Source organism: Colletotrichum jinshuiense, chromosome 2 (genome assembly GCF_051148585.1).
Source record: "Colletotrichum jinshuiense chromosome 2, complete sequence".
Classification (NCBI taxonomy): domain Eukaryota; kingdom Fungi; phylum Ascomycota; class Sordariomycetes; order Glomerellales; family Glomerellaceae; genus Colletotrichum; species Colletotrichum jinshuiense.
Genome location: NC_139309.1, coordinates 1,338,910 through 1,353,874, shown reverse-complemented (window position 1 = coordinate 1,353,874; position 14,965 = coordinate 1,338,910). Strand labels below are relative to the sequence as shown.

Genomic DNA, 14,965 nt, shown 5'->3' with positions numbered 1-14,965 from the left:
TACCCGTTACAACGGCAACCTAATCTTCGTGGTTCAAAACGTCAGAATCATGATTGAATAGATAACGCTCCTGTTCATAAAGTTAAGAGTTTAAATAGTTATGATTGGGGCGTTAATATTTGTTTTCCTGCAATACCTGCTCTGCACAGCCTCTTTGGGTGACCTTCTATCTTTCTGACAATATTGATAGCAGTGAGAGGGGGACGACATGTCATTTGAAACGGCATCGAGGTCTGCATTTTAAATCCTTGTATAGATATCATCCTTGTCCTCAGTAATGAGTCAAGTATATTGTATAGGTTCAGGCTAATTTAACCTAGTGTCGCAGTTGCATGTGTTCCCACATGAGAGCTTGCACTACCAACCCAAGCGTTCCAGTTGTTCAATCCATCTCTGCAATCAGTCGTGATAGCCCGACCCTGCACCTGAGTAACAATATCACCGCCCCGATGAACAGTGACAACTACCTCGCCAGTCCTACCGTTAAAAGGCACGCTGCCGTGGTAAACGCCAATACCTCCGTTCGGCACTCCGTCATCGTCCCAAGACCCTTCCTCTACAACCCCACCAATGCTGACTGATACCGAAGCAGGTCCTGTGAGAAGTGCGGAGTAGACAATTTTGTCTTCCATGATCTCTGCAGGGTGGAACAGTTCCTGGCCGTGGCTGCTAGTGTTACCCGTAGTGCCACCGGCGTCACCGGCGTGGCCAGGATGGAGGCGATACCAAGTCACAAGGCCCTCCCGAGTGATATTGGCGGTTCCGTACTTGTACAGATCGATGAGGAAAGGCAAGAGGAGGCGCCAACCGTCGTGAGGCATGTCTCGAACGTAGTTGAAGGGGGCCTTTCCGTATTCAAAGGCCCCGAACTGCTTCTCGTGAAGCGGCCCAATATAGTGAGACTCTCCAAAGTCATTCCATGTAAGCTGTTTGTTGTCAGTAACCACTAAGCGAAGCATTTTTCATTGATACTCACGATCTGCACATATTCGGGCCTCATAGACAGGATCTCGTTCCACCTGTCGTTCCACAAATCGTCTCCCTTCCAAGCCCAGTTCTTATTCCACGTAGGAAGGTTTGTATAGAACCAAGGAGACACAGCCACCATGTATGGCCTATGCGGGCCCAAGAAATGTCGATAAGATGCGTCTAGCTCAGAATCCATCTTTCGGCTGTTTCCATGGGGCCATGCCGCCCAGCTGAAGAGGCCGTCTGTGACACCAGTGTTCAATGCATTCTCGGCTCCGACGGACGAGAACGAGGGCATGAAAAAGCAGCCCGTTGCAGCCTTGATTTCGTGCCAGTCAGACGCGCTGCCAACTCCCTCGAAGGTTGAGACGAGGGGTTGCCATCCGCGCTTGAAGTACGCAGGCGAAGGACCAAACTAGGGAACGGGTTAGTATTTTCTGTTTGTTGATGGCACTCAGTGTTTCGCCGTCCGGTTGAGCTACAGGGAATGCTCCGTCAGGCATTTCGAGGCTCTTAACTTACGCGGCTAACCAAATCAATCACCCGCTCTTTGGGCCAGGCTCCGGCTCCCTCATAATCAAACGAAAACAAGAGTCTGAATCTCGTCTGCTCGGCCGCAGCAAAAATATCACCGATTTTGGCAATTGCCTCCTCGTGGAGACCGAAATTCAGAACGAAGGCGTCAATGTGTGCTTCCTGGGCCAACCCGATGTCCACCTTGTACTCGTCTACGGAATAGTCGACGGTATTACTCAGCTAAAACCATGATCAGTCTATTAGAAGACATGTTGCTGCGTGGAGCATCTGCTTGCCAGCAAGCCTGCATCGCTCAACGTACCATGAAGTGAGCAAAGACAGCCCGTTCGAACCCCTGAGCCGGCGGCTGCGGGGGCGGGTAATGTTGCTGCTGTTGCTGCTGCTGCTGGGGCTCATCGTCAGCCGTGATGGCCGCGATCTCGGCCTCGATCTTCTTCTTTGCGTCGGAAAAGAATTTCCTCATGGTCGCGTATGTTTAGGAGTGAAAAAGCACCGTCCAAGAGCCGTGACGCGTGCTGCATTCACCGCTCCAGTTAAATGACACGTGGAATGGCGAAGCTTCAGACTTGGCAACGGGAGGGTCGACGTAGCCCCATCACTACGTAACCGAGGGCTTAGCAATGTCCCGACTTATCCGAGTATCTTGGAGCGAATGAGGATCTTGTGAACCGTGAGATAACAAGTGATCTTGTCTGGGGGACGAGGTTGGCTGGATATCAATTTCTTTGCAGCGGACTGCATCGGCATGATTTAGCGGGTTCCAGGCCATGAGTCGTGGTCCGGGGGGTCAAATGACAGCTGTCTGGACTAGGGCACAGGCTGTCGTGGTCACTGGGAATGCCTGTAATCCCTCGCGAAACGCAATCGCAAGGGGCACGCATCGTAATATGCATGACTTCAATACCGGCACAGACTAAAAATAGAGCGCTAAAACTAGATTTAATTGTTGAAATAAGTAAAACCCAGTCTGCCTACCTACCAACTGTCTCTCAATCGTGTCATTTTCAAGTTGAAAAAAGACAGTCAGTCAGTGAGTGGCACAGGCAAAACAAATGTCCCTGGCAAGGCTCGAACTTGCGACCTTTGGATGTCCCTAGATACTCTAGAGTCATATTGATGTGATATGAGACCAACGCTCTTCCAACTGAGCCACAGAGACCGAATTGTGGATGTGTCAAAGCTGAAAACCAAGTTGCTTAATAGGAGTGTTGCCAATATTGGTGGGCCTGCCCCGCTGCTATCTCCATGAAAAGGCGGATCTGTTCCTTGTGTGCTTTGGTAGCCAGCTCGCTTGGATATGCAAGAAACTCACAGAGAAGTGTATTTATTCATTCACTAAGGCGTATTCGCTACCGCAACTGACAAACTCAACGTGCAAATATAACCTTCGGAAGACCGGCGTGGTAAACAACGGAACCGCTCCGATGCCGGAAACAAGCGGCCCTCCCGTACCGTGCTTCGGTGGTCTGTTGCACTAACAGAGGTACTTCCTAGGAAAACACCGTCCATCCCAGGACGGGAACTTCCCGATCGTGTTTTTGTCCACTCTCCACAATCTCCGCACTTGATAACAGAAGGGTGCTCGTCGGCAGATGCATTGAATAGCCAGCCCCTATCGGCCAGTTGGATTCTGCTGACACATACCCCGGACGGCGGTACAGCTGCTCCCCTTCAAACACGCGATATCTGACCTCAAGTCTCCACTGTGCCGATCTAGCTTTCAAGATCTCATTTCCTATCACTTCTGCAGCTGCTCTATTCCCTCTTTTCACAATGAGTAGTCAGAGAGCTGGCGCTCACCAGGCGAAACGCCCACGACTCGGCGAGCGTACTATGCTAGCCTGTATCGGCTGCAAGCAAAAGAAGCTGAAGGTTTACTTCCAGTCTCCTTCCATAACTGGAAATTTCACTAACTTTTACAAGTGCGACGGACAAAGCCCCAAGTGCCAGAACTGCGTCAGAACAGGGCGTGGTATGTTATTTCACAACATGGTCACGAGTTAGCGATGAGTCTGGACTGACTATTACGGACCACCTGTAGACTGCCTGGTTGAAGACCCAGGCACCGGCTTGCACCGCCCGCGGGACTACATGAAGTCTTTAGAAGCCCGTGTAGCTTATCTCGAAGGACTCCTGCAGCAGGTCAGACCCGAGGTTGCCCTTGATCACTTCGGCTCCAACGACGGGCGTGATCCTGAGCCAGCCCCGCCTCCAACCGGCTCAACCCAGCCGATGCCCATCATGCATATGCCCTCGGCCCTCCACAATCTTCCCGATCACTCCTCCTTTGATGACATGAGCTTCACGCGGGGACTCCGTGCGCCGTCCATTGACGCAGATGAACACCATGTCGATGTGTTATCTTCAGAGGTCGCTCTGCTATGCCTCAGTGCTGCGGGCCGCGAGCCCCATTACTTTGGACCTTCGTCTGCTGTTTCGTTCTCTCGTATCGTCAGCGCTACCATGGGCCTTGCTGGTAGAGGTGGGAGTTCACAACACAGTCACGCGGGGCGCGGGAAGGGGTTTGGTCCTGCAGTGTCTCGTGAGGTCCCACTGAGGTTACCGTCGCCGACACTGAGAGCGAATCTTTCAGAAGCGTATTTCAACAACATCCATCCGCAATATCCTTTTCTTCATAAACCAACCTTCCAGATTTGGGAAGAGAGCTGCTTGGAAGCCAGTCTCGAAGGAGATCTTAGCAGTGTCAATGGTGTTTCGCTGTTTTTTGTCTTGATGGTGAGACGGAAGCGCCGATATCCCCAGTCGTCCCCCAACCGCCTCACTTCTGCTTACACATCTCGTAGGTGTACGCAATAGGCTCATTGGTTCTCGGTCAAAGCCATTATGATGCTGCCGAGGTCAGTTCTCTGCCCCCATCTCAAAACACGGTCAGGGTGACATCTGCTAAACTTTAAATTGATAGGCTTACTACTCCATGGCATTGGACCACATATCTGCTGTCCTGGACCTCGATAGCCTCGAGTCCATACAAGCCATTTTATCCTGCGCCGTATACTCTATCAGATCACCAGTTGGCGTAAGCCTGTGGTAAGTTCCTTCCACATTATTTGTATCGAAACAAACCTGACGGACAAAATCTTAGGAAGGTTTCTGGCATGGCCATTCGCCATTGCATTGAACTGGGCTACCACCGCAGTGCAGAACGATATCACAGAAATACAGACGCACTGACTAAAGAGATGTCTAAGAGGTGCTTTTGGGTAGCATACGACATTGACAGGGTAGTTGCTTTCACACTTGGCCGCCCAGTCGGCATCCCAGATGATTCAATCGATGCGGAGGTAGGCTACCTTTTTTACAGGAGTTTAACCATAGCTGACCCCCCTCGCAGCTACCCCTGGACATCGATGACGAAAACATCACTTCTACTGGTCTGATGTCCAATCCACGGACTTGTGCCACCGATCCTCCAACTTTGATGACAGGCTTCGTACACGCAATTAAGCTCCGTCGCCTATGGACCAAGATCAGCGACAACATATATCCACCTACAACTCGCGGCTGCGGCTGTGGTCATAGGGCCACTGTTGAGTCCCTCCGCCAAGAACTGGAAGAATGGCGTGCCAATACACCAGACCAGCTAGACTACTCTAGGTCTCATCCGCTGTCAGTCTTCACTTCTCGCTCATGGTTTCAACTCGCCTACGACCATTCCATCTTACTGCTATACCGCCACTGTATGATAGGGTCGCCCGCGCCCGACGGCAGTGGCAAAGGAAGCATGAGCGACGACAAGGCAACCGAACGAGCTCTGGAGGAATGCGCCGTAAGGGCACGGGAAATGTGTCTACTTTACCGCAGGGTATACCAGAGCTCATCAGTCCAGTTTACGTGGGGTAGTCTACATATCTTGTTTCTCGCTGGACTGACCTATCTCTACTGTCTGTGGCGCTCCAAGCGTGTGAGGGACTCTGTGCGGCAAGCGGATGTTGTAACAACTTGCATGGCCTGCACAACTGTTCTCATCATCATTGCTGAGCGGTGGAACTTGGCAACGTCATATCGGGACATTTTTGAGGCGCTGTCGCAGCGCACAATCAGTATGGTTTGTAATGATGGGCACAAGCCCGCTCCTGTTTCCCTCCCAGCACTAGAACCGGGCCCTTCTATGGACGGTCAGCCTCCTCTGGGCGGTGAAAGCCCACTGCCGCTTCAAGACTGGATAATGGGCTTGGATGACATGACAATCCCCCAGGAGACGGAGTGGCTAGTCCAGGAGTTACTTCAGGGTGTACGGGAGTATTAGATGGCAAGGCATTGTAGCGGCAAGCATCAAATATAGGAGCAGTTATGAGACTTTATTAAATATGCAGGGCATCTGTGTTGGCATATATGCCCTTGCATCACCTCGCCTATCATTCTCGTCCTGCGAGTATGTGATAACATGAACCCAAGCCCAGGCCAGCTCCAATTACTTAAATTTAAATAAAGGCTAGACATCGCCTACACGTCACTGGTTAATGTTAAATATTAAATTAAAGTGAATCAAGCGCCTTCTGACTAAATCAAATCACATTCTCAAACAACTTGAACCCAGCTCAACAGGGCTGTCGCAGCCGGCCACTTCACCAAAACCTGGAAGCAAAGTTCAAACCTAACCCCAACTCTTCCGCGCAACGTTCCAGGCTCCTTCTCTGAGCCTGCTCACACAAATCATTTGCATCGAGAACACGACACTGCAAAGCCTTTTCGTATCCTTCTTGGTCCGGCTCCGCAACATCTTCCTTAACCAAGGCTGGGTCTCCTGAACTGCTGGCTGGCTGAAGGTTGGACTGGAAGATGCCCGCCGCCGAAAAGGGCAGGAAATCCTCATAAGTGATCGGTAGTGCTGTCAACACGCCTTCAGATACTAGACGGTCTAAGAGGGACAAAGAGTCAATGTCTCCAAGGTCCTCTAGGCTTTCTATCTTGTCTCTGGCGTCATCTGTGCATTTGTACTCGAAGAAAACGAGGCCCTGCCTTCGCAGCTGATCCCAGTTGTCTGGGTATTTTCCAAAAGTATCATCCAAGATACGATCCACGGCAACCGGATCAGTATCCTGTCTTCTCTCTCGTGCAGTATTCATCGTTTCCACTAGCAGCTCATCATAAAGCTTTCGGCCTGCAGGAGTGACTGCGGCGCCTCTCTCCTCAATTTCACCGAATCTGGCCTTGTGAAACCCATCGACAAACTCGTCCCCCCCTGCTGCCGCAAAGCGGATTCCCTCTTGGAGAGCAAGAAAACTCGTTTGGCGCAGAAGAACAGGGCATTTCCGTGGTGGAGGGCCTTCAATGCGACTTTTGACTGCCATACCAGCTGCCAGCATGGCTTCCTGGGCGGCAGTGATGTCCAAGGCGCGGGGGGTGAGATGGTTAATGTGTGATGAGCGGAAGCAGGCAATGTCGGCCAGAATTGGATGTTCGCTGCGCAGGAGGGCATACTCTTCGTGAGTTGCTGCAGCCAGAGGTTGCCAGCTGAATGTCCGGAGAGCTTCGGCGATGAAGCGCTCCCCTTGTTCGGGGGTGAGACGACTTTCTTGAGTATTTTCAGCGGTGATTAAGAGATCAATGAGAGAGTCGCTGAATATGCTGCGTCTCTCCAGGAGCTCTAGGGCGATGCTTCGGGCTGTTCCTGACTTGATCAGCTCCGGGCGCAGGAGGGTGGTGAAAACCCGGAACGGATTGCGTTCTAGGGACTCGCTTGACGTCGGCCGAAAGCAGGTCGCGTGCATGGGTAGTCCAGCAACCGACAGGTCGTAGTATCCAACGGGGTGCATCCCAAGGAGAGCGAAGATCCGCCGAACAGTGTGGAGTTCTTTAGGGGTTCCGAGACGGATGGCACCATGCCTTTCGAGAGTCAAGCGTTCGAGGCTTGCTTCCATGGTTATAGAACCCTCGAGGCCCTGAAGTTTTTTGCTTTGGGCATCTTGGTTGACTTTTTGGACTATTTGGATGAGATCGCCGTACAATGGTACTTCGGACTTGTACATGGCAGACATGGCTAAGGCAAAGGTAGCCCGGAGGGTATCGGCATCAACGTAGGCGTCATCTGGCCCCGGTTGTCCCGGAACGCCAGGCTGACGGGCGGAGAGGAGATCAGTTGCCATGTTTAGATTTTGAGTTGTATCAAGTTGAATGGAAAAAAGAACTGCTTGGGTTTACGAGCTAGCAATGCAGGATGCGATCGTTGGCACTTTATAAATCTCTTCATGAATTGTTGCCGTGAAATGGGAAGAAAAGAAGCTTCCCTCTACCACTTATATGTGGGGGGTTGCAAACACCTTGAGCAAAAGTATAGATTTGATCATATGACTTGCCTCATACAATTACTTTGGAAAGTCGCGCCGAGTTTGGCACAACTTCTGTCTGGTTGTTGCCGAATCTTGCAGGCGATTGGCTTCGGCAAGTTGCCGGTAGTTAGCTTCGGCGAGTCGCCCAAACACCGACAGCCACTTGCTGTTATGCCGTGGCCACGCTCACCGAGGCCTAAGCTCGACCGGATGATACCGATAAGCTGAAAGATAACTAAATGTACCAAGTAAGCTACTTTAACATGGGGATGTGGGCCCTTTGCAGCTTTCGCCTGCCGAATAAGGATGGGAAAGGTTGAGAGGGGAACGTCGATCCTCGGCCAAATCTCCAGTGGCCGGAGTCGGGGGTTTCCGAGAGATGGCGACATGGCGTGCGCTTATCCGCACCCTCCAAAACGCGGGTGCAGTGGTGCGGAGTAGCTGCCGCCCGCCATTGCATCACATCCTTTCGACATTTCATAATTGAGGCCTCGGATGTTAGGTGGTCTTTTTGGGATATCTTTACCAGACTGGTTGATGCAAAAGTTCCGACCACCGCGATCGAAATCAAACAGTGGCTAACAGCACACTTGCAAAACACCATACACATTCACGATGTCAACTACTACAACGGTAACGGCTTCCGCCCCCGCACCTGCACCGCTGTCTTCGGCGCTGGATTCAGGCAAGGTGGGAAGCGGCAAGGTCAAGCGACTCCATCAGATCCCAGTCCCTGAATCAGCTGAAGCTGCACGAAAATGGCAGCTGGAGCAGATGGCTGCTGCCTTTCGCATTTTTGCCAAGCTGGGATTCTCAGATGGTAGCAGTGGCCACATTAGTCTGAGAGGTACGTTTGCACCCAAATCCCCTAGACCAGGCTTTGCTGGCGATCATCCAAGCTAACCCTCATACGAAGATCCTGTCAGGCCAGACACATTCTGGATCAACCCATATGGAGTGCATTTCGGAGTGCTCAAGGTGTCTGACATGGTTCACATTGATGAGGACGGTAACCGTATTGGGGGTGCAGAAAAACCGGTGAACACGGCGGGCTTCACTATTCATTCGGTCCTTCACAAGAGGAGGCCAGACATCAACGCCGCTTGTCACATGCATAGCCCTTACGGTCGCGCTTGGAGTACATTTGGACGCCCAATCGAGATGCTAAACCAAGGTAAACTTTGACCGTTGCTCATAGCTGGCATTGCAAGCTAACGCTTCCCTCAGACTCTTGCATGTTTTACAATGACCTCTCAGTCTACGCTGGTTTCGGCGGTGTCGTTCTTGCAAAGGCCGAGGGCGAGCATATCGCCGATGCCCTCGGTCCCACGAACAAGAATATCATCCTGCAGAACCATGGTCTCCTGACCGCTGGAGGTACAATTGCCGAGGCAGCTGCCTTCTTCATTGCTCTCGAGCGTGCCTGTCAGTCTCAACTCTTGGTCGAACAAGCGACTGCGCCTGGTAGCAATGGCGCAGCGAGCGGGTTGAAGAAGACAACAGTTGGCGACGAGGAGGCACAGTACACCAAGGATGGCACTGGTACGCCAGAAGTCATGTACATGCAGTTTGTGCCGGAGTATCAACTTATCTTGAAGGAATCAGGGGGGGACTTTCTACTGTGAATAATGAATTAGATTGAATGAGAAGATACAACCATATTATCAGCATGACGAGGGTGTTGTTCTTACCTATTTACTATCAAGTGAGGGGTTTGCTTTTGCGATACTAGCACATTTAATTTTACGGATATCAATCACATGAAGCAACCGCTACAATGTGCAAATTTGTATTTCGATGGGACCGAAAAATTGGCATACAAATTTCTATGGTTACTAGCTGAGATTCTTGGTGATGTCTATCATTTCCACCCCGTGGGCAATTGTCGTGTGAGCCCAGAGTAGAACCAGTTCCCCATAGTATACACATCATACACGGGAATCTTCTTTCCCAAGGCGTTAAAAATTGCCTCTGAAAACGGGGGCATGTTTGTGCATTCAAGCAACAAAATTGTTATATCAGGCCGGCTGGCCACCAACTCCCTCGCGACTGATACGAGCTCCGCTTCTATATCTGCGGATACATACGGAGCGCCATTTCCAATTGTATTCCTTAGATGACCGCCTGGAGGTACACCACGAATAATTATTCTGGTCAGAGAAGCCTCTGGTACGAAGCTTGTTAGGTGTTCTGAACCCAGCCGTGATTCGTCGTATGTAAGAACGCCAACGCTCTTGTCTGGCGGAAGCAAAGGCAGGATTGACGGCAGCTGAGCAAGCGACGAAGTCGCTATCGGGATAGGCAATCTTGCAGTAAGCCTTGTCATCAAAATGTTAGGCTAAAGTCAACTAAGATGAAAGCTTCGTCCTTGGATATTTACTCAGCTTGTGCCATTGCCAAGAAGCCACAGCTTGTTATTATTCCCACACAACCACGAGCTGCTAGCCGCAGTCCAGCATTCACGAAGCGGTCGATGAAGGCAGAGTCGTACTTCGACGAGGTAACGACTTGTGACACCTTTGAGCCCTCCGCCATTTCGCGGATTAACGGAAATGGCCAAGTCCGCTCATTGTAGGGGTCACCAGCAGGGCGGTGGATGTCCAAGTCTATTGCGATGAAGCCAAGAGGTGGTGTAGACTCTAATTCCTTACGGTCGGCCATCGTGAGCTACAGTCTCGTTGTTTATTCAGAGTGTTGCCACTCGTTTGGATAACCCTGTTCCAGAGCGTTGATGGCTTGTGATGTTGTGTCGGATGTTTGACCTTGGCTGGCGTTTAGGAGTCGCCCAGGTGAACATATGTGGTGGGTATTGGTTACCAGATTCTTTTCGTAATTCATCGGCCTAGCAAAAATGAGTGTCGGTGGTGGATGACGCGCGCGAAGAGGCCCGTTGTCAATTGAGAGCACAGCAGACGTTCCCCCACACGCCCACCATACACAACGAAATTGGGATGGGGCCGGGGCCAGTAATCCCTAAACTCGGTTCATCCCGAGCAGCGCAGCGCTATCAATGCCCGCTGGGGGCGCCCTTACTCGGGAGAATCCGACCCTCCCTCGACACCTCCGTTTTTCGGGCCTCCGCAGTGGAGGAAGGGGAATAAGCGGCTACATTGCGATTTGGCGGGTTCCGCGGTGGCTTGCCACTTACGGGAATGATTCGACAGTTGCGCAACGATTGTTGTGTTTCTATTTCTAGGGGTCCCCAGGGGATTACCACCAATATCTTGTTATCAGATGCCCAGCTGACGTGACGTGCCTTGTCATTTTTCTTCCAAAAACCATTTTACCATACCCCGCGATTACTGTACCCCGCGTCGCGATATATCAGCATTTCTTGTTCTCACGGAGCTATCGTCATCGTTTCAACATACACACACCAGATCATCATCCATCATGGCTCCCTCTCGCACCGATGACCTGGGCTCTAAGAAGCCCCGTGTCGTCGCTCTAGGTACCCCAAAGTACGTTAGCGATGATTATCTTGTCGATTTCAAAACCGAATTTGATTACTCCGTGCTGGAGGCTACCAACCGTGCGGAAACGATAGCGATGCTCCCTGAGGACATTAAGAAGAACGGGCCTATCGATGCCTTCATTATCCGCATGGGCACGCCGCCCTACGAGCCATTCGACAAGGGACTCCTCAGCGCATTGACGCCCAACTGCAAAATCATCACTTCTGCCAGCGCGGGCTTCAATGAGTTTGATGTAGAGTGGATGGCCTCCGAGAACATGTGGTTTTGTAATACGGTCGACGCTGTCGCCGAAGCAACGGCGGACATGGCCATTTTTTTGACATTGGCTGTTTTGCGCAACACAAGCAACGCGGAAAAGAGCGCGAAGGCCGGGACATGGAGGGCCGTACCCGGACTTGTTCCTGGGAGGGACCCTTCCGGTTTGACCTTGGGCATTGTTGGAATGGGAGCAATTGGAAAAGTACGATGCATAACATGATGTCTGCACTAAAATCACAGAACTTGCCGGCTAATGTTGTCATCAATAGTACCTCGCGAAAAAGGCGGCTGTTTTCAACCTCAAGATCAAATACCACAACCGACATCGCCTACCAGCTGAAGAAGAGGCGAAGTACAACGCAGAATATTGCCCAACGCTTCACGACCTCCTCGGAAAATCCGACGTCGTGTCACTAAACTGCCCTCTGAACGATAAGACGACGGGGCTGATTGGACCAGCCGAGTTCGCGGCGATGAAGGACGGCGTTTTCCTCGTCAACACTGCCCGCGGCCCCGTCATCAACGAGGCAGCACTTAAAGACGCCCTAGAGAGTGGAAAAGTGGCGCGGGCAGGTTTGGATGTCTTCTGCGACGAACCAAAGCCGGATCTATCCTTGCTGCAACATGACAATGTCATCGCTCAGCCTCATCTGGGAGGTCTCACGGACATGGCCTTCCAGAAGGCTGAGACGGAATGTTTTGAGAACATTAGGGCTTTATTCAAGACCGGCAAGCCTAATTCTCCTGTAATCGATATTCACGAGAGGAAAGTGAGCAGTCCGGATAAATAGGACGAAGTCTCTAGGGCTATAGCTTGTGGCAGTCAAAGATTTTGTCGTTTGGATGCTTTGGGTGGATGAAATAGTGCATTGGGAATATTTGGGACATATATGTATACATAACAGATGAGTTTGCGATCGGATAATTCCCTCATAATGTATGCCATCCATTTCATCATATTTGTCGTGCCATCTAATGAGACAGCGTTGGCTGGAGGTCCTCGAATGTTGTCCCAGGAATCAAAGTGAACTATCATACACGGGTGCGTTCGTTTTTATGTCTTTGCTAAATAACATTACATGGTTCCAAGTCTTCTTTTCTATTTGAAGCTAGCTCTTTAATTAAAATGGAGAGAGCATTTGGAGTATCGAGAATTGCAGGTTATTAAGAAATAAAGTGAGGTCTGGTTGAGGTTGTCAAACAAGAAGTACAAACACTACGTAGCAAGACAAATATTATAAAATCCAATCCCGCGGGTTCCGTTATGATCCTCTAAACTAGCAATTCACCTGAAGGCATCCTCAGCAGCTATGTCAGACTTTTTGGCTGACAGCTTGGGTGTTGTTCTTTTCGACGTTGGAGTCAGACTCGCTGTTTTCACCGTGACTGTAGAGATATTGTTAGTAATTCTGCGTCTTACAATAGCACGCGTCACTACTCACATCGACTCCTGGGCCTCAATGACTCTTTCTCGGGCCTGCTTCTTCAGCTCCTTTGCCCTGCGGCTGACATTCCACCAAGGGCCCTTAAAAAGCTCGTCTAGCTGCTCCAGGCTCTGTAGAGAAGTCTCGGGTACAACGCAATAGACGTAGATCAGAGAGAGGAAGCACCATCCCGCGAAGAAGATGAAGGCTCCCCAGTTTTTGGTTTGGCTGAGAAGCGAAGGCATGCCCTTGTTGAGACCGAAGAAGAACAGCCAGTGGAAAAATTGCGTAAAGGCGCTGCCGAACGATCGGAGGTGATTGGGCCAGAGCTCGGCCCCGAAGACGTACGGCAAGACAAGTAGACCTATAACGACATTAGAAAGAATTTCCCTCGGCGTGCCCCTATGTATAGGGCGTTTTACTGACCAACAGCATATCCAAATCCGTGAATAAAGACGGCTGCGATGGCAGCCTCGCTAGAGCCTGGTGCAACCGAGCCCGCTTGTCGGTACTTGATGAAGACGCCGATATACAGATCCGAAATCATTTGGATGGTGATGCCCGTGAATAAGCTGCGGCGACGGCCAAGTGCGTCGATGAAGAAGAAGCTGGCGATCAGAGTGAAAAAGAATTTGGCCATGCTGTACATGCCACTGAGGAACAAGCTCCGAGCAGTCCCGCCGCCAAGTCCAAGCATGCTGAGAATAGGAACAAGGTAGGACGTCACGCTGTTGGCTCCAGATAGCTGCGCAAGGGCGTAGGAGAGAACGGACTGCTGAACCCGTCGAAAGTTTGTGGGGACCAGGAAAGCATCCTTCATCAAGACAAGAACCCCGGGGTTGCGCCCAAATTTCTCCTCCTCCTTGGCGATCTGGTCCTTGATGTCTTCGATCTCAGACGCCACGCGAGGGTGGTCGGCGGGGAGTCCTCGAAGAGCGATTAGGTTTTGAAGGCCCTCCTCATCGCGCCTGGCAATGAACAACCAGCGTGGACTCTCATACATCAGGAAGCTCGCCGCAATGAAAAGTGCCATAACAATCGTCGGGGAGAAGAATACGACTTGGTATTGCATTCGGCCGACAGCCACGTGGAGGAAGGAGGCGTAGACGACGAAGACAGAAACGGTCAGGGAAAGCAGCATAGCAACACTGAACCACACTGCTAACAGGCCACGAATCTCCGTTGGCGCAATTTCGACGATGCTTACAGGTCCCGTGACAGTAAGAGCGCCGATTCCAAGGCCCGATACGATGCGAGCAAAGTACAGCACCCCGAGTTTACCCATGGAGACAGTGGCGATGACTTGTCCGAGGATCCAGATTGCCATGTACAACCGATATGACCACATTCGTCCGATGCGATCATTTAGGAAGAATGAGAGGCCCGCACCTATGCCAGCACCAATATATACGAAAGAGATGAAGTTGGAAACCTGGGTAGGGTTCGTTGCCGAGGTGATTCCGAAGTCATTCTGGAAGCCTGGGAGGGAGGGCACGACTGACGAGGAGCCTTGATCCCATGCTATTTTTCCAAGTTAGATGTCACTCCGACTGCTCCAGGTAAGTGTATTCAACATACTGATTGGAATGCCGCTTGTGGCATAGAGGGCTGCGGTGAGTAAGAGCTTACGATTCGAGATAAGCTCTCGAGGCGACTCTCTGATTGCTTTGATATACTTGGCAAATGTCGATTCGGTGAAGACTTGCTTGACACCCATTTTGGGCAGGTAGAATACTTGTTGCTCGTGTAATCTTGTTGTAAAGTGGTGCCCCGGCTGTTTTCATCCAGTTTGGCTTGCCTTGACAACTTTGTGGTGGATGGATACAAAAAGGTTCACGACTTAGAGGCAAACCAAAAAAAACAAAAGTCGTGATGGGTCGCCAGGATGTATTTGTGAACAAGGGAGGGCCAAAGGGTATCTATAACTGGAAGGGCAACAACTTGTGTCCTCAGACTACTATCAGATCAACGTTATCAAAGCCAAGATGTAGTGAAGTTGATCCGAGGTCCT

At 51.0% G+C, this 14,965-nt stretch overlaps 6 protein-coding genes across 6 annotated transcripts; 3 read left to right on the top strand and 3 right to left on the bottom strand.

Annotated features, from left to right (window-relative positions):
- Window positions 1–311: 311 nt before the first annotated feature.
- Window positions 312–1,969, bottom strand: EsH8_II_000360 (glycoside hydrolase family 71 protein; the record flags this gene model as incomplete). The annotated part of the gene is made up of 4 exons (XM_083263658.1): window positions 312–926; window positions 977–1,384; window positions 1,492–1,725; window positions 1,808–1,969. The coding sequence occupies 4 exons, from the start codon at window positions 1,967–1,969 to the stop codon at window positions 312–314; spliced, it is 1,419 nt and encodes a 472-aa protein (XP_083120980.1).
- A 1,310-nt stretch (window positions 1,970–3,279) lies between these two features.
- Window positions 3,280–5,773, top strand: EsH8_II_000359 (Zn(II)2Cys6 transcription factor; the record flags this gene model as incomplete). The annotated part of the gene is made up of 7 exons (XM_083263657.1): window positions 3,280–3,378; window positions 3,430–3,478; window positions 3,548–4,242; window positions 4,311–4,364; window positions 4,430–4,554; window positions 4,610–4,808; window positions 4,859–5,773. 7 exons carry the CDS (start codon window positions 3,280–3,282, stop codon window positions 5,771–5,773), a joined length of 2,136 nt encoding a protein of 711 aa, XP_083120979.1.
- Window positions 5,774–6,092: 319 nt separating this feature from the next.
- EsH8_II_000358 (uncharacterized protein) lies at window positions 6,093–7,613 on the bottom strand (the record flags this gene model as incomplete). Its single annotated transcript, XM_083263656.1, has 1 exon — window positions 6,093–7,613. The coding sequence occupies one exon, from the start codon at window positions 7,611–7,613 to the stop codon at window positions 6,093–6,095; it is 1,521 nt and encodes a 506-aa protein (XP_083120978.1).
- A 798-nt stretch (window positions 7,614–8,411) lies between these two features.
- On the top strand, window positions 8,412–9,421 carry EsH8_II_000357 (class II aldolase/adducin N-terminal; the record flags this gene model as incomplete). Its single annotated transcript, XM_083263655.1, has 3 exons — window positions 8,412–8,643; window positions 8,713–8,970; window positions 9,024–9,421. The coding sequence occupies 3 exons, from the start codon at window positions 8,412–8,414 to the stop codon at window positions 9,419–9,421; spliced, it is 888 nt and encodes a 295-aa protein (XP_083120977.1).
- Window positions 9,422–11,189: 1,768 nt separating this feature from the next.
- On the top strand, window positions 11,190–12,321 carry EsH8_II_000356 (D-isomer specific 2-hydroxyacid dehydrogenase; the record flags this gene model as incomplete). Its single annotated transcript, XM_083263654.1, has 2 exons — window positions 11,190–11,732; window positions 11,800–12,321. The coding sequence occupies 2 exons, from the start codon at window positions 11,190–11,192 to the stop codon at window positions 12,319–12,321; spliced, it is 1,065 nt and encodes a 354-aa protein (XP_083120976.1).
- Window positions 12,322–12,843: 522 nt separating this feature from the next.
- On the bottom strand, window positions 12,844–14,671 carry EsH8_II_000355 (general substrate transporter; the record flags this gene model as incomplete). The annotated part of the gene is made up of 4 exons (XM_083263653.1): window positions 12,844–12,916; window positions 12,973–13,318; window positions 13,381–14,475; window positions 14,533–14,671. The coding sequence occupies 4 exons, from the start codon at window positions 14,669–14,671 to the stop codon at window positions 12,844–12,846; spliced, it is 1,653 nt and encodes a 550-aa protein (XP_083120975.1).
- Window positions 14,672–14,965: the final 294 nt, after the last annotated feature.